Genomic DNA, 21,726 nt, shown 5'->3' with positions numbered 1-21,726 from the left:
CATTCAAAGTATAGGCCGCGCCCTTAAGAAAGCCTAAAAAGAAAGCAAGAAAAAAAAAACTCGGAACCTCCACCGGATGACATAAAACAAACATGTAATCTCGACTCGAACGAAGTTAATCAAGGGAGCATGAATAATGCCTGGAGAGTCCTTGGCCGGAGTAACCGCCCTGCTTCACACGCTCTTGACGATCGTCAAGACGCACGGGAGCCATGACGGCAAATGAGACGACTTTTCAGAGTCGGCTTTTTCTTTAACATAGATTTCAAAAGTCTTGTGTTTGTGCAGACTGATTCTTGTTACGCTCACGATTGCGTTTTCATGCGTACTTTTGGTCTCGAGGTTGAGCTCGGTGTGTCGCAATAGTACCTCTTTGAAAACTTAAGGAGGACGTACTGAAGGGATTACAGTATCTTGAACGCGATGAATATTGTTGTATCGAAAGCTATACTTACTGCACTGCTAAATCACTACACACAAAATATAGATATAAACAGTTCCTGTATTTATTTATTTTTTATTTTTTTATTGATTTATCATGCAATTAGTTTATAATCAATGCCGACCTCGAAAATGTGTGCATAATTGAAGAATTGGTATTCCTAACCTTGTCAGTGTGTTTCAGTCAACGCATCCGTCAATATCTTTTGTTTTTTCAAGTGCGCCAAGGTGGCAGAAATGACCACTGATTACATAGTAAATAACGTTCGGGGAGGTTTGCATAACAGTGCTTTGTGACTGCAGCTGATTCATCGCAGGTTAACGAGGTCACCATATGGTAATTTCCGTGTTTGTAAGGTGAGGAGAAAGAGAATGAAAGAGCAAAGTCATTATTTGAGCACAATAAAAAGGTATCTTTGTGTTTTACCTGCAGTTTCTGGGACCATTATTAATTCGAATGATGAATGATCGTGAGATGCGAGTTAGTAATAAAAAGAGGGTGGTAATTATGGAGAAGGAACAAAACATGAAACGTATGACTTGTTCTTTTTTTTTTTTTTTTTTTTTTTTTTGAATGCTGTATATACCAGGGACTATTCCCTTGGGGTGCTAGTGCCATCAGTGCGCCTCACGGGGTGCAGTGTAGGTATTACTAAAAGTTCTTTGCAGCGTACCTTCGGCCCCTAGCTGTAGCCCCTTTCATTCCTTTTACTGTACCTCCATTATTATTATCACCCATCTTGTTATCCACCTTCTCCTAACAATGATTTCCTAGTGCAACTGGGAGGTTTCTCTCCTGTCACTTTCCTTTCCAGCGCTGAATGACTTCATTGGTCCCAGTGCTTGGCCTTTGGCCTAAGCTCTATATTCCATTCCTATACCGAGACTGGCAAGGTTGCCCAGATCGAACACAGGAAGAACAGCACGTCGTTGGAGTGATAGACACGACTCTTGAAAATGGACGGGTTAGAATAGATACAGGTTAGATGATCCGTGAATCACTGAAATGAAGTAAATGGCACGAAGAATTGATATCCGTGGAACATGTCTCCTTTAGGAAACCAATTTGTTTAATTAATTGGGAAGCATTGAAAGTTAAACGGATTACAGAAAAGCCAATTTACTTTCTTTGTTCTTAATTGAAGCAGTGTTCTACCGTCGCCCACGTGGATGTTGTCCTAGATTCCAAAGGCAGAGGCGATCTTAAAGCGACATCCTTCTAGGATAAGGCAAGGATTTGCCTCTTTCAAGCAAGATGTTGTGTTTGATGGGATTAGAGAGAGAGAGGGAAAGAGATGTCTGGTGAAACAAGGATCATGAGAGAGAGGGAGAGAGAGCGTCATGTTGGTTGATCTGTGGAAATTAGGATATAAAAAAAGACGGAGATACGGAGAGACTTGACTGATGATGAGACGGAAGGAGCGTGACAGGGACTTGGCTGTTCAGATGAAAATGTTAGGAAAGAGAGAAGAGAGGCAGGGAAAACTTGTCCAGAGTTGAGTTGGTATCCGGCCCCTCATCCGGATACGACCGCCGGAAGTACGGCCAGGAACTTCCAGTATTTACGAAAGGACGTGAAAAACGAACTTGGGAGAGATTGGGGGGGGGGGGGGGGGGGGAGCCGGAGATCGTCCTTCCAGAATTCCTGTTCTTTGCTGTGACACTTTTGGTTCACGTAATGATGGAAGATGAAGTAGTTTTGAAAGCTCTAATGATGCATACTTTGAGAGGTTATGGATATATGTTATTTTAAACACAAAAATACACACTCATATATATATCTATATATATATATCATATAATATATATATATATATATGAGATTTAATATTTAAGGCTGTGAAAGTACTTGTATATACGTTTCATGCTTGACTCAGCAGTTAAGAGTGAATGGAGTTAAGAATGCAATCTTGCCTTTCTCAGAAGTCACCCAGTATTCAATAGAATTCTTACATCTCTTTTCTGTCATACAACAGTCTTGGAGTAAAGCACTTTTGTATGCAACCATTCATCTTATTTTTTATGAAAACCGCGATCCTTTAAATCTATTGTGTATTCTTTCCCAGGATTTTGCACAACCTACGTTTTTCACCAACCTATTTCAGGCAACGTTCATCGACCTTTTCGTCCATCATCATCGCCCCCTCCTCGTCACCCCCTGGCTTCCCACCACGGTCATTTCGCCGCCCTCATTTGGTATTGACCGACTGTGGTACCGGCACAATTAAGGCCCAGGTATTATATGGAACCGTGCTGAGGTGTAGCCTTTACCTCCCTTCTCTCGTGACTGTTTTTATTTGACTTAGACTTCGTAAATAGCGTTGTCTTTTCGTTCAGTTCTTCATTTCAGTTCTTCATTGGGTAGGTTCTCTAATGGTTAGTTAATGTGTTCACTGATGATGGCATCGCATGTTAGCAAGGCGGTGTTGTTTGATTTAGTAGTGCGAAAGGCTGGTCTTGGCGAAATGATTGCTGGTTCGATCGTCCGTGGATTAGTTGTTTGTTTATAAACAGTTCCCTTTTTTTCGCTATATTTACGGTCTGCCAAAGAGCAAGAGCCCGTGCCAGTACAAAGGTGGCTTAATCTAAAACAATAGCAACAGCATTTTGCGCTGCTCAAAAATGCTTGTTTGTTTTTTTCACAGGCGTTTGAAGAAGTGACTCAGGTTTACGGATTTGTGTCTTATTTATTTTAAGCTAGAATTATTCTCATATGAGATTTCTGATCTATGGGGATTCCCTGTCAAGTTAATGGCCTCTTTGGTTTGTTCAGTGTTAATATGAACTCATTTTTAGAATTTATAATAATAATAATAATAATATTTTGGTAGAAGACCCTCTTTTAGGCAAATACTGTTAAAAAGAATGGCAGAATTAAGCGAGTTGATTTTATATATTGTTTTTTCTATTTTCCTTACAATTCGCTTCTCAGGCTCAGCGATGTTTCTGAAACATCGCTGAGCCTGAGAAGCGAATTGTAAGGAAAATAGAAAAAACAATATATAAAATCAACTCGCTTAATTCTGCCATTCTTTTTAACAATAATAATAATAATAATATTATTATTCGTACATCTTTATGACTTTATCCGAAATTAAATTATTTAATGTATGAATTTAGCCGTGCAAAACAAGCACGAACAAAATAACTTTTATTCGTTCACAAATCTGAAAGTGAAGTTGCGATTGTAATTCAATGCACAAAGCAGTCAGGTTATCTCCATGGCACTGCCTTCTTCCCTCTTTGGCCATGTCAAGGGACTCTAATCTTTGTGTCAGAGGTATCAAAGTCGAAAGTGCTTTCTCTCGCCGTTGTCTTTTATTGAAGTGCTTGAGCTCTAGTCGTACGAACTTTTATGTAATTTTTGCGGTTTTCCCTTTCTGGGGAATGTCCCTCGATTTGTAGGTTAATTTCTCCTGCAGAACTTATTGGATTACAGCCTCGTCTTTGGCTATTGGTTCACGGGCGCATAGTTCACGCGACCGTTCTGGGCCGATGACAAGTCTGCTGTATGGTTTCCATAAATTCCATATTATCACTTTTATTATTACGCTCTTAATATACATGTTAGTAAAAGCTGTATTTAGTATTTATATATATATATATTGTTTCTTTTATTGCTATACGTATTTCCATTAATATGGTAATTTTTCAATATCAGTATTGTTTTAAATCTGTCGATATTGCTATCATATTCAGCTTTTGGAAACAATGTTGACGCGTTGAAACTCTCATCAGGATACCTGGTTTCACAAACAAACAAAAAAATGTCTGTATCAGCAATCCCCAAACCGTCCTGGCCAAAACCCTTTTCCTATTTTAATGTTCGCCGAAGAACGCTTTCGAAGTCATTCTCGGCGAGATGCCCTCCCTCTGCCTTTACAGAGATTCAGGCAGCGTGACCCGGCTTAACAGCTTGTCTTTGTCGCTGGAGACTCTAATTCTCTCGCTTGTTTTAGCTCGGAGATGCTGCTGCTGCTGCTGCTGCTGCTGCTGCTCTGCTGGTGCTGGTGGGAGCCTTTGAACGAAGTTTATTCACCTGTTTTTGCAGTTTTTGTCTCTTTCAAGTTTTCCGTTTCTCGGTATCCCCGGAGGTTTTGCTTCTGTGGTTTTTGTCATTATTGTTTTTATTTTGCATTGGTTGTAATCTTTTTTTTTTTTTTTAATCTCTCTCTCTCTCTCTCTCTCTCTCTCTCTCTCTCTCTCTCTCTCTCTCTCTCTCTCTCTCTCTCTCTCAAAGCTTTTTGCAAGTGAATCAACTCGGTTTGAAGTTTGTTCATTTCTGTTTTCCTTTTGATGAGGCACTTGTCTCTACCCAGAAATTTATGTTTTCCGGTGCATACAACCTTTTTTCTACTTTGTTCCTCTCATTTATTATGTTTCATACATCCGCTCATCCTTTCTTATCCTTTTTTCCCTTCTCTGATTTCACTCGTTAGATCCACCATCTCCAAATGCTCTCCTTCTTCCTGTCATTTGGGATATTAAAATGAACCCCGGACAACTATCCCTCACACTGAACCGCGGCATGTGTTATGCTAAATTGAAAATCCCCTCCAGATGTTGAAGTCACGCTTTGCGGCAACATCAAATTTTGATGTTAGGATGACTTTGCAGTTCTCTGGCCTTACTTTTGTTTTGCATGTTTCATTTTCTACTAAGGTGGCTTCTTTTATTTATTTATTTATTTACATTTTTGTTTTTTTTACGCAGGACGCTTTACATTTTTGGGACTGCGAAAATGGCTTTATTTGCTGTTAGATAATTCATGCGTTATCTGTTCATTCTTATGCTGTAAACGCACACTTACACACACACACACACACACACACACACACACACACACACATATATATATATATATATATATATATATATATATATATATATATATATATATATGTATATATAAATACATATATTTGATGAGTCATCAGTATCAAGTTAATTTTGTCGTTCATCTTAAGAGAATTTTAAGTGTTTTTTTTTTTTCTTTACTTAAATTTGTTTGCAGCTTCGTTACTTTCGTTTTAATTGGTACTCTAAAGAAGTTCCAATTTTTGGAACCAGCGTGAATGCTTGAATTGTGGTGTGTATAATTTATTACGTAAAATTCCGTTTAGAATACTCCTCAGAAATAGCTCGTCACAAAAGAGGACACCGATGTGTGCTTTCAGATCAAGCAGGTAAAAAAAAAAAAAAAAAAAAAAAAAAAGCCTTGTTGTTGGAGTTCCTCTGTTATCACGTCCCTGTCAGTTGTTACAGGACGATGCGCTAGACCGACCGCATAATTGTCTCTCTCCCTCTCCACCTTTCCCCTGCCCACCCCCCTCCCCGCCTACATCTTAACCCTCTCCTTGTAGGAGGGGGAAAAGATTGAAATTGGTCACATCCCCCCCCCCCCCCCAGATGATTACCTGGATAGGGCTGTCAGCAGGAGTTTTATTACTGAGGCAAAAAAAAAAGGTCGACCCTGTAACAAAATTTGTTCTGTTGTTAAAATATTAAAGGGGCTGGTGACGTGAGTTCGGCAGGTGTCATACGGCGTTGATTGGGAAATTTATTGAATTTAAAGGTGCAACGGAAATAAATATTAGGTAGAACGTTGTTCATGTCCTATGAATAAAGGAGAATATTATCGAAGTTTGAGAAGAGATGAATTTGATTTGAAAGGTCGGTATTAGAGGGTTATAGGATGAGCAGCCTCATGAGATGCGAGAGAAAGGTCATCATGTCAGTTGACATAAGCGCAAAGGTTACAGTAGATGCCACCGTGATAGAATAGCACTGTATTTTGGTGCAGGATCGATGAAGGGACGTTGTGTTGTATCATGAGGTAATTTGTACTGTATTTTCCGCATTTAGGCCGGAAATAATGCCCGAGTTCGTAATCCGGTAATGAAAAAGGCTAAGATCAGTAGTCATTCAGTTGTTGCAGGTACGCGAGTGTGATAGATGATTGGTGAAGCCGCACGCGGAAACCTACTGTGATTGGTTCTCACAAAAACAGCTGGTAAACCCCTTTCCCCCAATGCAGTACTCCCGAACAATCCCCCCATCTACTATGCCTCCTCTCCCACCATTCTGCCTTGTCTGCCACCGGACATTTTCAACGTAAATCTCGTGGATTTGGATAATCAGCCGGCGTCATTATTATTATCGCTGGACCCGTGAGGCGTTTAAGGGATAATGCATCAGTTTCCTCTTTCTGTAGTACCTACTTTTTTTGCAAATGCCTTCCAGTGTATGAAGTCCCCGAATTACAAGCGCTTGTTTGCTGTCAGGTGTATGTATACGCCGGATATGTTGCGTATATTTAGAGAAATTTTGATTCATACGGCAGATTCTTACCTCTCTCTGTGTCTCTCTCTGTCTCTATCTCTCTCTCTCTCTTTCACTATATCATTTCCCTAGTGAGCAGTTAATTTACCTTTATTGGGGTCATTTTTGGTGGCGGCTCTCTCTCTCTCTCTCTCTCTCTCTCTCTCTCTCTCTCTCTCTCTCTCTTCTCTCTCTCTCAAGCTAGACTGTTCTGCAGACTATTTATTTTTAGTTTTTTTCCTCTGGGCAATTTTCTCTCCCCTCTTTCCTACCCTGACTGGGCACGACATATGGACATCAGGTTTAGGTTTCATTGGAGAAACTTTGTACGTGAATATTGCATTTTTATTTTACACAGGATATACTTTTTCGTGGTTTTCTTTATACAGACGTTATACTCGTCCGTCAGATTTACAGTCTTTTATTATTCAGATGAACCCACAGGGACCATTGGCTTGAAATTCAACCTTCTGTTGGTAGCTACGTCACTCGACGGATACTAAACTCCACATTCAGATTTGACCTGGTCGAGAAAGCCTCTCTCACCATTGGCCCTTACATAAGTGTGCAGAAAGAAAGGTACCTAAGAACCAAGCTTCAGGACTATGTAACTTGGTAGCTTAGCCCTCTCTTATATTGCCGTGATATTTGTCGGTATGGGTACATTAGCAATAATAATTATTGCATGTACATTGCATTGTGATATAATAGTAATAATAATTTGTACTTAAAAGATAAAAAAAAAAATGTGTTGCTTTAGTCACTGAAGTTTAATGAATATGTCTTTACGCAATATACACACTGCTCTGAATACGTGGTAAAAGTCATGATGATGATTTTGTCGGTTGATGGCAGTGGAAAAGGTGGTAATGGGAAAACATGGCAGATAAGAAAATCTACTTCAAGTTCACAAGCTTCGACAGTGTATCATTTACATGAGTCACTTTATGCATATATTTGATTCAGTATTTCTTTATTTGACGTATTTGTATTTTTTTATCTTTACCATAGAACACTCATGTGCAAATATGCAAAAGATCAGTGAATTTTTCTTTAAGGTTCAGATACTGAATTGAGTAAATAATGAATTATTAAACCTACGAAACTGTACGGCATTCAGACTTTCGTCTCAGTCTGACTGTAAAACATTTGTTGCTACATTGTAAAGCAATTTTTCTTAGTTGTGACAATAAAGAATTTTTATCCCGTGCCATTGAAAAACGTTTAACGTGGGAAATTGCAAGACGTGGCCTCTTGTATGTTTAGCAAAATTCTTTTAATTACCAGCGAGAAACCTTTTTTTATTCGGAATAGTAAAAGTCTCTTTTCGAGGGAGATCCCTGTCTCAAGAGACTCGAGAAATTTAATTCCATTCAGCTCTGAAGGATTCCAAGGCGTGTGGTTGCTCGAACTTGTGAGGGAAAAAACGAAATAAAAAAAGGCAAAGAAAAAAAATAAAAGATCTAATTTTTTATAGTTTTAAACAATGCTTGTGTGATTGAATTTCAAATGAGTTCCTAGGAAGCTTTTGCACGATGTGGGCGGCCTCTCTCTCTCTCTCTCTCTCTCTCGAACGCCGAAAATCGTTATGTTATTCCTCTGTCCTTTGAGTCGAACGGAACTCCTCAGTCTGAGGGGGAAGAGGTGTTTGACTCCTTCGGGGTCTCGCAGGAGTGTCCTTGAAGAATACCAACCATGCTTCATTAACTCTCGCCGCAAATCGTATTAACATTTTTGACCAACTATTTTTGTCCTTTAGTAACGTTAAATTACACTAAAATGATGATGAGGGCTGATTTTGATTAAGATGTTGGGATCGTGTTGATAGGTCCTTAATAAGGTTGATGAGCCCTTTTTTCATCTTTATTTTGCAAGTGCCTCCTTTGGCTTTTTTTTTGAGGAGAAAATTATTGTTTTTTTGCTCCCATTAATTTCATGTTCATTCCGATAATTGCCGTCGGTTTTAAAAGCGAATGTTTTTTCCGGTTGCCAGTTAAGCTGAAGCAATATAGCAGCGTGCAATTTTGACACAAGGAGAGAGAGAGAGAGAGAGAGAGAGAGAGAGAGAGAGGAGAGAGAGAGAGAGAGAGAGAGAAGAGAGAGAGAGAGAGAGAGAGAGAGATTAATTTATTGGGTGAAATAAGGTAAATGAAGTAGATTTGAAGAGTTTAATTCTAAATGTATTGTATTGTAATACGATACTTTCAACTATGTTCAGTCATAAGTAGAAAAGAGGATAAGTAGGTAGCTAGGTAAGTAGAAAATCGGTAATGGAAGATGGATAATCTCTCTCAGAGAGAGAGAGAGAGAGAGAGAGAGAGAGAGAGAGATTAAGGCGAAGCAATCTTCATTGCAGCGTAGCCTGCATCACCCACCGTGAACTCTTAGAGGAAGAGGCGAAAAGGACGACCAGGCGAGCTCTCTCTCCCTCTCTCTCTCTCCCCTCTCTCTCTCTCTCTCTCAAGCCTTCAGTATTACGGTGTGGGGCTGCGTCGAGTGAAGAGGTGGTAGTGGTGTCGGTGTGGGTGTGGGTGTGGGCCGGTTTTCCGTCCTGGTGCTGTGTAGCGTTTTCTTCATGATGTTGCAGAGAAGGAAACAGAGGCTGTGGCGGTGTGCTGTTTTATTTACCCCTTTCCAGTGATGCTGTTATGCTGTGAGAATCCTCCTGCCAGTGTCGCAGCGTGACGTGATCTAGTGGAAGAGACTTAAGTCGTGATCTGTTTTTCAAAACGGTGCTCCGCCTTTCGTGTTTTTCTCTCTCCCTTCGTCGTTATCAGGATGCGTAGTGTATATTGTCAAGTGTTTAGAAAACCAAACTTTTTTTCAAACTGGAAACGTATTTTTACAGTGTTCACAATCTATGCTTTTCAGTGATTAGAACCGACACTATATATATATATATATATATATATATAATATATATATATATATCTATATATATATATATATAGTATAGATATATTATATATGTATGTATGATGTATGGTCACAGTGTTTGTAAATCTGTAATTTTTATGGCAATTAGAAACCAATGGGTTTTTTTTAATATAAAAAACGTACCATCTGTAATGTGCAGAAACCAATCCTTTTTACAATGTTCAGAAACCAATACTTTGTATTTCTTTTACTTTGTGCTTCGTGATCTATGCTCTCTGTTTGTTTAGAAATCTTTATTATCTCCAGAATTCTCCGAAAACAGTGAAACTAAAGTTGTCAATCTTTCGCTGGGCAGAAATCACAGTGATCTGTAAGGATTGGTATGTGTATCTTCATTTGTCTGGAGACCTATACTTTTACCAGAATTATCATCAGGTTGGTATGTATACGGATTGTGATGATAAAATGAGAGAAGACCTTTCCAAAACAATTGAGAGAAAAGAACAGAGTCGCGTTGCTTGCCGTTGACCATTCGATATCAGGGATTTTAATGTGTCTATCAGGTGTTTCCTGTGCTATTATCTCCACGTAAATGCCCTCGGAGTGCTGATACCCAAATATTCTTAAATTAGTGAGACTCAAACTCTACTGATATCGGAGTTGTGATACCCAGTTTTCTTTATATTACTTAAGACCCACACTTTTCTGACATAGTAGTGATAGCACGTCTTTACTTAAATTCGAAAAATTCTCACAGTGAACAAAACTAAATGGTGAAGAAAAATTCTTAGCGCAAAATGATGTCATGAGTTATAAAAAACAAAATAACACGTTGCCTAGCATAGTGTTGCGTTATACAACTGTAGTGAAAAAGAAAAGAAGTACAGAACAAACATATCGCGTGTCAGGGAATGGGTGTCATCGAATGGCGCTTAAATAGACTCACGACCTGCGCGAGGTTTGCATGCTGTTCACGTACCCACTGCTTTCTGAAACTGAGCGATATAACGAGTCTTAGTTTCAGATAGTTTTCTTCTTTAGTTTAATTTGCGGTTTTATTTTGGTTTTATGTTAATTGATTGCATCTTATTCAAAGTGGCTTGTTTTAAGCTTGCTGTGCTCAGGGTGGAAGATATATATATATATATATATATATATATATATATATATATAGATATATATATATATATATATATATATGTATATATGTATGATGTATGTATGTATGTATAGTATGTATGTATGATGTATGTATGTAATGTATGTATGTTATGTATGTATATATATATATATATATATATATATATTATATATATATATATATATATAAACTTTATCACTTTCCTTAATAAACGCTCCTAGAAGAGGTCCATCGGAGGATGAAACTGTTGGGTATTTTCTGAGGTAAACCATTTTCATATTCCTATGTGGAATACAACTGAATTGCCATATCTTCGTGCCTAAGAAAGTTACCAGTACTATATATATATATATATATATATATATATATATATATATATATATATATATATATATATACATATGTATGTATGTGTGTAATATATATATATGTGTGTGTGTGTGTGTGTGTGTGCGTAGTGTATACATACACACACACACACACACACACACACACACATATATATATATATATATATATATATATATATATATATATATTATATATATATCAAAGAGTACGTAAGTTTTCGAATTCTGATCACATTTTTATGTACCGTGCATCTCGAGTTCTTTACTATTGTTCCTTTTGAATATCTGAGCGTGAAATTGAAATTGTTTGTTCATTTACATAAAAATCTCTCTCTCTTTACCTCTTTGTGACAAAACATAAAAATGGACGGTGTTTTCAGAATGTTTTTGTTCTGGTACAGTAAATCTCCGAGCACTCTTTAAGCCTCTTGATTACAGTGATCGACTTCAAGGCCATTGTGAAGTGTCCGTTCTGAAGATAAGTTATACCGTATCCTACATGGGAATTCTCAAGTCAAGTGGCCTTGGAAGGCCCTGTGTTATTGAAATATGGTTATTTGATTGTTTTGCTTTGGATTTTGAAGGCGACAATCATAATATTCTTTGGTTTTGTAAAGATTAAATAGGTCTTTTGGCTGTCAGGTTGATGCTTCTTTTATCAACGTATAGGTTCATATATTTTCATTATTGTAATTTTATGTTGTAATCAATTTTAAAAGTTCATACTTAAAGGTTCGAAATCTGTTGTTGAAGTCTTTGGTTCTTTATTTATTTGGTGGTTTATTCGCCGAATTTTCTTTGTTGTGTAAAAAAAATGCTGCTTATTTTTGGTGGGGGTGGTGGGCGTCTTTGATGTTTGGTTATCTCATCGTATAAGTGGTATAAGGTAGTGGTGTAAATATGTGCACTTAATACTTTGGTTCCTCCGAAGTTCAGAATGTATCCAACGTGCAATGCATTGTGGTTCTTAAAAATGATTTTTTTTATCCACATTGTAAATGTTTTAAAGTTGTCAAATATAAGATTTCTTTTATTGATGTCTTAAAATTAAAAAGCAATATTAATATATTTTTCATGAGTTTTAGATTTCTAGTACTCTCTCAAAGAGTATATAAAAATGTTAAAAGCTTGGATATGACTTGTAAAAAACAGGTTTCTGCTGTCAAGAATGCAAAGCATCCAAGAGCAAAGTTGTGTCATCTGAAATGCAAACCATCCTTATCATCTAAAAAAAAATCATGTAGATTAGAGTATTTATGCCATGCAAAATTTCAAATATTGCTATTCAGGATAAAAGGATAATCATTGTCTAAAGTGTCCACGCACTTATATTCATAACGAAACGGTGTAAGCAATTAATCTTACCGTCAAAATGCTAAAACTTTAATTGTACAAGATGATGGCTTAATTGTCATCGTGATTTGAAGTCACCCAATGTGCGACTGCTGCACATGTGAAGCGGAAACACTGTTGACCAAATGCATAGCCTTGTTATCAGATGTTCAAAGCATTGTTCTGTATATATATATATATTATACATGATAGTATATATATATATAATATATCTATATATATATATATATATATATATATATATATATATATATATATATATATATATATATATAATATATATAGGTGCAAAGCATAGTCATTCAAGTGCATTGCTTTTCCATCAGACTTAACATTTGAATGTAGGTGTAAAGCAAATTCACCAAATACGATCCTTTGCCATCAATATGAAAAGCATTGTTACCCCGGTGCAGCAAATCCCAATCATCAGATTTCCCTTCTTATCATCACACATACAAAGCATCGTCATCAGAGCACAAACCAATGCTATCGTCCGCGATCTTAAAATAACTTTGCATGACAAAACGCCGGTCTCGAAGCCTCGTTCCGAGTCGAGCGGAGTGCCTCCCTCAGAGGGGGTGATTATGAAGCGTTTTGAAAAGGCTTACAGGAAACAAGGGTTAGGGGCGTCACCCACGGGAATGCTTGTCGTTTTCACATCTCCTGACGGTGCATCCTGCCTTTCCGAAAGGGAATGCCGATTAAGGGTCGTTGTGGGAAAATTGCGCATAACGAGATAACGCGAGTAGTTCAGAGATGTCATTCCGTTAGTTCCGGGCAATTTGATGAAGGGGTTGTTACTAGTTCTCTCTCTCTCTCTCTCTCTCTCTCTCTCTCTCTCTGCCAGGGAACTTCAAGGCCGTTTTAATGATATAACCAGATTGTTAGCAACGTCTTTCAACTTCCGTTTCTTGGGCCAATTTCCGTGCCTTCTTAAAAATAGTGTCACGGGCGTCAAGTTAATGTGAAAATGCAGTTGTAATGGTTTTAACTGTTTTGTTAATGCCTCCCCCCCCCCCCTCTCTCTCTCTCTCTCTCTCTCTCTCTCTCTCTCTCTCTCTCTCTCTCTCTCTCTCTCTCTCTCTCTAAGGTGGTCATCCGATAACCTCTGATATAGAGAGGCGGAAAGTAAACAATGTAAGGTAAATAAGTACGGAGCGTAATTGCAGAGAGAAGAGAAATGTTGATGAGCGATTGAATCTCGGATAGAAAAAAAAGAAAAAAAAAAGATGAGGATATAAAGATGCTATCAGAAGCGAACTCAGTTCTAGGTCGATGAGACGAGTAGTTTGAAGAGTTGCTGAAATTTTCAAGAATGGAAAAAGTTAGCCGGAGTGACTGTCTATGACAAGAGAAGCAATTAAGAGGCTGCAAGAGGAAAAACGCCAGAAGTTATTGGTATCACAAGTGAGATGCTGCAGGATGGTGGTGGCAGGGTGATCGATTGGATGACCAGGTATATGTCCGGAAGAGGGAAAGGTTCGGATGAAAAGGGAGAGATGCGACTGCAAAAATTATATGGGCATGATATTAATGTAAGGTGTATTATTCTGAGGTGTTACGATGGAGGAGTGAAGGAAGACTTAGAAACAGCCAGAGAAATAGCAAGAAAGGGAAAGGGCTTCCAAGATATAAAGGTGAATGGTGCAGTCTGTTGAAGAAGTTTGACACGCTACTGATGACCTGTTCATAGTTGTATGAAGCAAATAATATTATACAAGCTTTTTGTACTGTAGTTTTTCAGTGATTCAGCTGTTAAAAGTACCGATGTAGAAGACTGATTCAGCTGTTAAAAGTACCAATGTAGAAGACTGATTCAGCTGTTAAAAGTACCAATGTAGAAGTTACCATTTTTCTGAGGGCCACCGCATGTTAGGGAACTGCTTAATGTTGCACTCACAAATAAACACAAGGTCATCTCTTGACCGAAGTCGTGTTGTATTGATATATATCCTGAATTTCTACTATTTCTTTAAACACAGTATAGTCATCCATCCACTGTACCGTTTGTTAAATAGCTTTCCCGAACGTAATTTTAAGATTATGTGATTTTCCCTTGATTAATTCTAATAGCTGAGGCTTCAGTGTAATTAATTTGGGGGTATAATTTATCACAGGTAGAGAATTCGTATGATGTGCACCTGTAATTTGCGAGGGGAGAAGTTTTTCGCGTATGGCGTAGATCACGGATGTCACCTTCAAAAATAATTGTTCTCCTCTCTCTCTCTCTCTCTCTCTCCTCTCTCTCTCTCCTCTCTCTCTCTCTCTCTCGTCGTCTCCTCTCTCTCTCTCTCTCTCTCTGTCCCTCTCCCTCTCCTCTTCCCTCTCAAATCTCCTCTTAAATGGAGATGTTGTTACTTTATCTGACAGAGAATTAGCAGTTTTTGCCAGAAACTTACTTCCTCTCTCTTTGTTACCGAACTTCCTCACTTCTTTTATTCCATTTTTTGCTCGGGGTTCAACATTTCTGTGAATTTTTCTGCTCGGTCATATTATTTAGCTTCTGGAATGGAGTTCGTGGTTATATATATATATATATATATATATATATATATATATATATATGCGTGTGTGTTTGTGTGTGTATATATGTAGTGTGTATGTATATATATATATATATATATATTATATATATATATATATATATATATATATATATCACACAAAGCAAACTGCATATGTTTTATAATAACAAAAAGTGTTTGTTATTATCACCGTGATTAGATGTAAAGGTCTATTTCTGTTCCTTTTCAGTTATCTGCTTATTTGTCTGTATTGTTTTGACTATCGATCTTTTGCTAAGCTGAAATAATTGTGTCTGTTTCAAACAGTTCATCATAATTCAATAAGCGATTACTCTACAGTTAGCCGACTTCTTTTCACTCGTCTGATTTCTTTTCATATCACTCTGCGTTTTTCAAATCAGCTGATATTTTTCAAGTACACATGAAGTAAAAATTGTTTTTCAAATCACTTGATCTGTTTATAAAACCGGCCCCAATTTCTCATATCAGGCGATCTTTTTCCCAGCCCGCTCTCCTCAGCCAGCCTAGTTTTTTTTTTTTTTTTTTTTTTTTTTTTTTAGTTTTTTTTTTTTAGCCGGTCTTATGGAAATAGGCTGTTTATCGTCATCCCCTGATCAGCTGATTGCTCTTTATATTTTCGGCATCCCTCGAGAGGCGTGGTTGGAGATTTTGGAGAATGGGTTAGGAGGCGAAAGAGAGACGAAGTAGCACCAGGTGCTGAGGATTCGCTGAGCATGAAGGTCGTAACCACATCCGTTGCAATGCAATATTGCATGTGATACGGAGGGCTGTCAAGGTGATCCCCAAGTCCTCACGACTCCTATAATGATCAAATCTTCGAATGAAACTTAAATAAGGCCTTCTAATGGGTTAATAATCCGCCGGTTATCAAGTGCTTCTTGTCTCGAATTGCCGGTAATTTTCTTGTCGCTGATATAACGTTGGAAGTGTGCGATTGTAATGTTTAACCTGTCATTTGTTTTCTTGCACAGGAAATGAGCTCTTTTTAACAGTTATATGTATCGCAAATTAGTTCCAATGAGGAAGTACAAAATGGTTTACAGCTGTAGCTAATTTGTATTTTTTTCTTTTCCATTCTTCTCTCTCATTTCCTTGTTATTTTTCCTATTTACCATAAGAATCCTTGTAAATATCAAATATTACCTGTGCGAACGGGGATATGTATCCTTACTGTGTATACTCGAAATTGAGCACATGTATGTGCATTTATTTTATTATTATTATTATTATTATTATTATTATTATTATTATTATTATTATTATTATTAAACTTTCCGTGTTGTCATTTTCCTTATTGAATATGTGGAAGTTTCTTCAAATGAAATATCATTAAAAAAGACAATTGAATACAAGTAATAAAAGAAAACAAGCAATACGCAAATAACGGCAAGGACATATACGTAAATAAATACATGTAGAGTAAATGCTGCAAAAATAAGAAGAGGAAAGCGTCTTTGAGTGTGTACGTGCTGAGGTATTTTGCTCATACGGAAAATTGCTGGAAGTTATCTGTCACATATGAGCTTTTTCGCCCCTCGTCAACCGCCCCCCCCCCCCCCTTTTCCTCCTGCCGCAAAAAAGAAAAAAAAAACACGAAGTCTTACATGCGAATATAGACTGGAAACGTGACTGCTCGATTTTATTATTTTCTTTTTTTTTTTTTTAGTCTTCAATTTCCTCTGCAGCCCCTTATTTCCCACCCCCTCCCCTTTCCACTTCTCTCTCCCAGCCATAGCCGCTCCCCCACCTATGTCTAAATTTCCCTTTGTGTTCTTATCTCCACACACCTCACCCTTTAGTTTATTGAATCCTTTCTTATTTTTCACCCTTCTCCTCTCTTCTACACATTCCCCTCTCCTCTCCATCTCTCATCCCACTTCTGTCCTGCACACCCGCTACTAATCCCCCCCCCTCCCCCCACATCTGTCATCTCTAAGGTCCTCTCCCTTCCTCTATGCCATCTTTCGTCTTTTAGCCTTGATTTCTTGTTTGTCTCCTCCCATCCCCCTTCCGTATCCTCCTCCACTTGACAGAAGGATATAAAAAGAAAATGTTGATGAAGCTATCAGTCCGGCCGTCACGTGCTCGTATGCCTCAGTCGTACGGTCATCAGCCCTAAGAAATTTCCTTCATATGTTTTTTCCGTGTATCATCTCTCTCTCTCTCTCTCTCTCTCTCTCTCTCTCTCTCTCTCTCTCTCTGTCTGTCTTCTTTGTCGTTATTTTGCCTTCTTTTGGCCATGTATTGGACTTTACCTCACAGTTTTTAGTTATATTATTTGTTACCAGGTGATTTGTTCATTGCTGGGACCAGTAGAATTGAAGTGATAAAGCAGTTGAACGGTTTTTAACACGATGTATTTTTTCCTCGTGAATCTTGCAGAATCAAGTTTGTATCAGTATTGAAAGGACATTGTCATGTTTCATCATTGTATTTTAAGGACGTCATTATCACTGACATCATCATTATTTAACAGATCATTCTTCAATGTCCCTAGCTATCAAAGAAACTTGAATAAAAAATGATCTCGATATTTTTTCTCAATAACGACAATAAACCCGGCCGCCAGCCAGTCGCCTTCTGCACGAAGGAGTCTTAAATAAGAGCAGACTCGATAATAACGCGCGATGATAGAGATTACAAACTCGGAGAGGCTTAGAAAGAAAGGATAAAGCCCTCCTTTCGGACAATTGGTAGGTGCAATTCTTTCGTAGGATTAATGACATCGGCTCAGTTAATACGATGCGGATGGCGAAGCCAGATTTTTATTTATTTATTTTTTACCCAGGCAGCTTGAAGCATCATTAGGACCCATTATCACTCGTGTCATTCCGCCGAGATATGTTGTCAGTTTCATTGACCTTTTATTTTTCAAGTTGTGAGCCTTAACCCTACGCTTAAGCGTATTTAATTGGGCTCGCGACCAGCGTGAGTGTAATAAACTCTGGCAGAGTAAGTGTATAAACTCATGCCGAAAGGGAAATTCGGGGAGTGGATGTCATTACCTCTGTCAGTGCAGTTGTGACATCTTGCAACTGGTCGCAGGAAGTGACTTGATGAGTCAATTCAAGTATTAATGGGTCGAGAGGGGGAGACGCATGGTGGCTTTTCTTGGAATTTTTAGTCTTTATTTTTTTTATGGTGGTTAGGCCTAGGAGGACTAGACCGTGACTCTTCATTCATCATATTTATTAAAAGCTTGTTGAGTGGTTATTCATTAATCTCTCTCTCTCTCTCTCTCTCTCTCTCGCATATTTGAACACAAATAATATGTATAAACTACTCATTTTCATTAAGACACTGAATGAATTACCTCATATTGTTAACAGGCATGGACGTTCTTATTCCTTTGAAATATTGATTAGCTCCCGTTCTCATTTTGTGAACCTGGAATGGAAACTGGACCACAAAGAGATGTTAAATCTATCGATTTATGACCAGTTTTTAATAGCCTAGTCCCTAATAACATCTTTGTATCCTCCCCTCAGTCCCCCAGGCTTCCAGCCCCCAAGCCCCCGAAACCCCTTTTCCTGAGTGGTCAAATTGCCGCCACTCATGACAGAAAATTGTTACTCCAAATCCATGACTATCAACGCATGAGTCACACGTCGTGAGTCACGACTCTGCCGCGTCTCCCCTCGGTCGTTCCGACAGGAGAGAGAAGGCGTGGCCTCATAGCAGGGGTTATAACTTACTCGAGATGGAAGACGGCGAAGATGTTTTAGTTTGCTAGGATAGAGCCATGGGGTTCGGTGCCTCCTCGTGAGTGCGTGTTGGTCTTTTGGACGGTCATTTCGATTATATTCACTTCACCTTTATTCGTGGAAAGAATGTGCGATTAAAATTGGTTCTAATGTGTATTCTAATTATGTTTGATGTACTATATTTGCGCTTTTCCCTTATTTTTTATTGTTTTTAAGAAGCATTGCCCCTAGAATATCGTATAATTACAGATGATTGCGTAACCATCAGATTGAAATATACTTCGCGTATATTCCAAAATACTAGATGTTTATGTAGGACTGTGATAGATGATGCCTTGGCTGGACACGTGCCTGACGGTTGATTGTTGTGTGAAATCAAGTTACCGTCTAGTCTCCGATGAGAAGAAATGGCAGGTGTTTAATGAACCTCCGGAGACACCTGTCCTGAGACGCCTGCAAAGGCTTAGAAGTGGAGGCGAGGCCTCGCAGGAGTCCCTCCTTCGGGATGGAGGCGACACCGGAGAGGACAAGAAGAAAAAGAAGGGGAAAGAGAAAGTGAACAAGAAGAAAAGCAGTCGAGTTCAGTGTCTTTATAAGTTACTCGAAAGTGGAAATAATGAGGCCGTTATCTGCAAGGACGACGAACAATCGAAGGATGTTGGATTTCAACACCTTATTCCGAGGGCCAGACTGAGAGGCCCTTCGTCTTCATCTTCTCCATCTCCCTCACGTCCGTCGGGGGAGAAAAGGACGTTATCTGGGTCGGCGAAGGTATCGAAGAAGGTGATTCTTCTATTCAGTTGCTTGACATTGCAAAAGGGAGTTGCAAAATATCCTATTCATTGCAGTAGGAGATTAGATTATTGTCTTTGTCTATCTCTCTTATTCGATCGGTCATGGCCAGTCTCTGGCACGCGTAGGCATGAGGTTTGTTGCTTATCGATAATTACATGAAAGTATCTGGTAAGGTGTAATTACAAACTATGATGTGCACTAAATAAGAGACCTTTAGTTTTAAGTACTGTATGTGAAACATTTTCTTGGTTTGATTTTTTTTACTATGATGATTCTTTTTTTACATTAAACATCTTTTTCCAGAATAATATAGTTGCCGTTGATTTATATAATCGTTATTTTACATTAATTTTATCCGTGTAGGTATATTTTTGTTGTTTTAAAATAGTTTTTCAGCGTATAACAAGTAATTTACTATTATATATTTTTATGTGTTTAATTCATTAGTTCGTATTTTCTTGTGATGCAGAATGTTTTATTCTCTTCTTTTTATTTTGTTTATTTACACATTCTTTGTTAATATAGCCAAAAATTCACACTTATTATAATTGCCAATTTGAAATAATTCATTAATATATTTAACTATTTGGAAAAGAAAATCTGTTATTAGATGAGTTCTGTATTTATTTATAAATAATTGTCAATTCAACTAGAAAATGATCGACTAACTTCTGAAGGGAAGTAGATTCAACTTTCTTCTGTTTGTATAGAGAGTTTAAACCGCTTACCTTGACCTGATTCAATAATTTAATATTATTCTGCCGCATCTTATTCCATACCAGTAAATACAGTTTTGTAATTCTTTTTTAATTATCAACAAATCCCGTCTCTTTACAGATTTGAGGATATCCTTACAAATCGTTTCTGTATAAAATACAAAGCCATATAAGCTCTGTCACATTCGCAGAACATCTCTTTTATTAATATTTTTGTCATTAATGTTTTGACTTGCTTTTCTTTCGCAGATTGGAGACTCGCTCTTCTATGACCTTCCTCGCATGCGACTGGATGGAGGCGCCCGGGCGTTTAGGCGGCGATGGGGCTACGAGCTCACGCCCCCGCCCACGTTGGTCGAGGAGGACGAAGACGACCCGTATGCCATTCCCCACGAAGAGGATCACGAGGACAACCTGAGCTACACCGAGACCAGGTCGTTGAGGGACGATTACCTCTTCCACAATTCTCAAGGTAAAGTCAGTTCGCCCTTACTCTACTCTCTCTCTCTCTCTCTCTCTCTCTCTCTCTCTCTCTCTCTCTCTCTCTCTCTCTCTCATTACAATAATAAAATATATAAATACTTGACAATCAGGAAGCGTGGGAGTGCATGCAAGAAATAAAGTAAATAGTGCAGTGGGCAAGAGAAGATAACGTGTTCTTGATGGGGCCTTTGTGCAGTTGTATGAAGCGACTAATGTGGTGGAAGTTTTCTGCAAATGGGGTTCATCAGTTCTTCAGCAGTTTCCTCAGGAGTAACTTCTTGTGATGGGAACGTTTTTATGTTGATATATGCACGAACGCTTCCGTTCACACACACATTATGTGTATGGTTTTATATATATATGTATATATATATATATTATATATATATATATATATATATATATATATATAAATATATATATATTAATATATATATATATATATATATATATATATATATATATATAAAACCATACACATAATGTGTGTGTGAACCGAACAGCGTCGTGCATCTTGCTGATGAGAAAAACTTCTTATGACTCATATACGTTTATGAACTAATTGACATTAGTTCTAGTTAAAGTGAACTTATCAAAATTAAAATAAATTCGTTCTATTCTATATATATATATATATATATATATATATATATATATATATGGTATATATATATGTATATATATATACTATATATATATTATATATATCTATGTATACACACACACACACACATATATATATATATATATTATATATGTGTGTGTGTGTGTGTGTGTGTATACATACAATAATATATATATATATAATATATATATATATATATATATATATATATATAGAACGAATTTATTTTAATTTTGATAAGTTCACTTAAACTAGAACTAATGTCAATTAGTTCATAAACGTATATGAGCCATAAGAAGTTTTTCCCCTCAGCAAGAGCTTGTACTCTTCAGGAAGTCATTTTTTATGAGAACGAAGTGTTAACAAAAGTGACT

General features: G+C 37.6%; 1 protein-coding gene and 1 non-coding gene across 5 annotated transcripts in view; both read left to right on the top strand.

Moving 5' to 3' along the window:
* Window positions 1–21,726, top strand: part of LOC135205657 (uncharacterized) — a 911,400-nt gene that overhangs the window by 399,291 nt on the left and 490,383 nt on the right. For all 4 annotated transcript variants that reach the window (XM_064236498.1, XM_064236496.1, XM_064236495.1 and 1 more), the window contains one exon: window positions 20,494–20,716. In XM_064236498.1, coding sequence (XP_064092568.1) covers window positions 20,494–20,716 — 223 coding nt within the window. The remainder of the gene's footprint in view (window positions 1–20,493; window positions 20,717–21,726) is intronic.
* On the top strand, window positions 11,181–11,311 carry LOC135205864 (small nucleolar RNA SNORA23). The gene has a single exon (XR_010312626.1). It is a non-coding gene; the product is annotated as a small nucleolar RNA SNORA23 (small nucleolar RNA).

This window comes from Macrobrachium nipponense, chromosome 24 (assembly GCF_015104395.2).
Source record: "Macrobrachium nipponense isolate FS-2020 chromosome 24, ASM1510439v2, whole genome shotgun sequence".
In the NCBI taxonomy this organism is placed as follows: domain Eukaryota; kingdom Metazoa; phylum Arthropoda; class Malacostraca; order Decapoda; family Palaemonidae; genus Macrobrachium; species Macrobrachium nipponense.
This window is presented reverse-complemented; position numbering and strand designations above follow the sequence as displayed.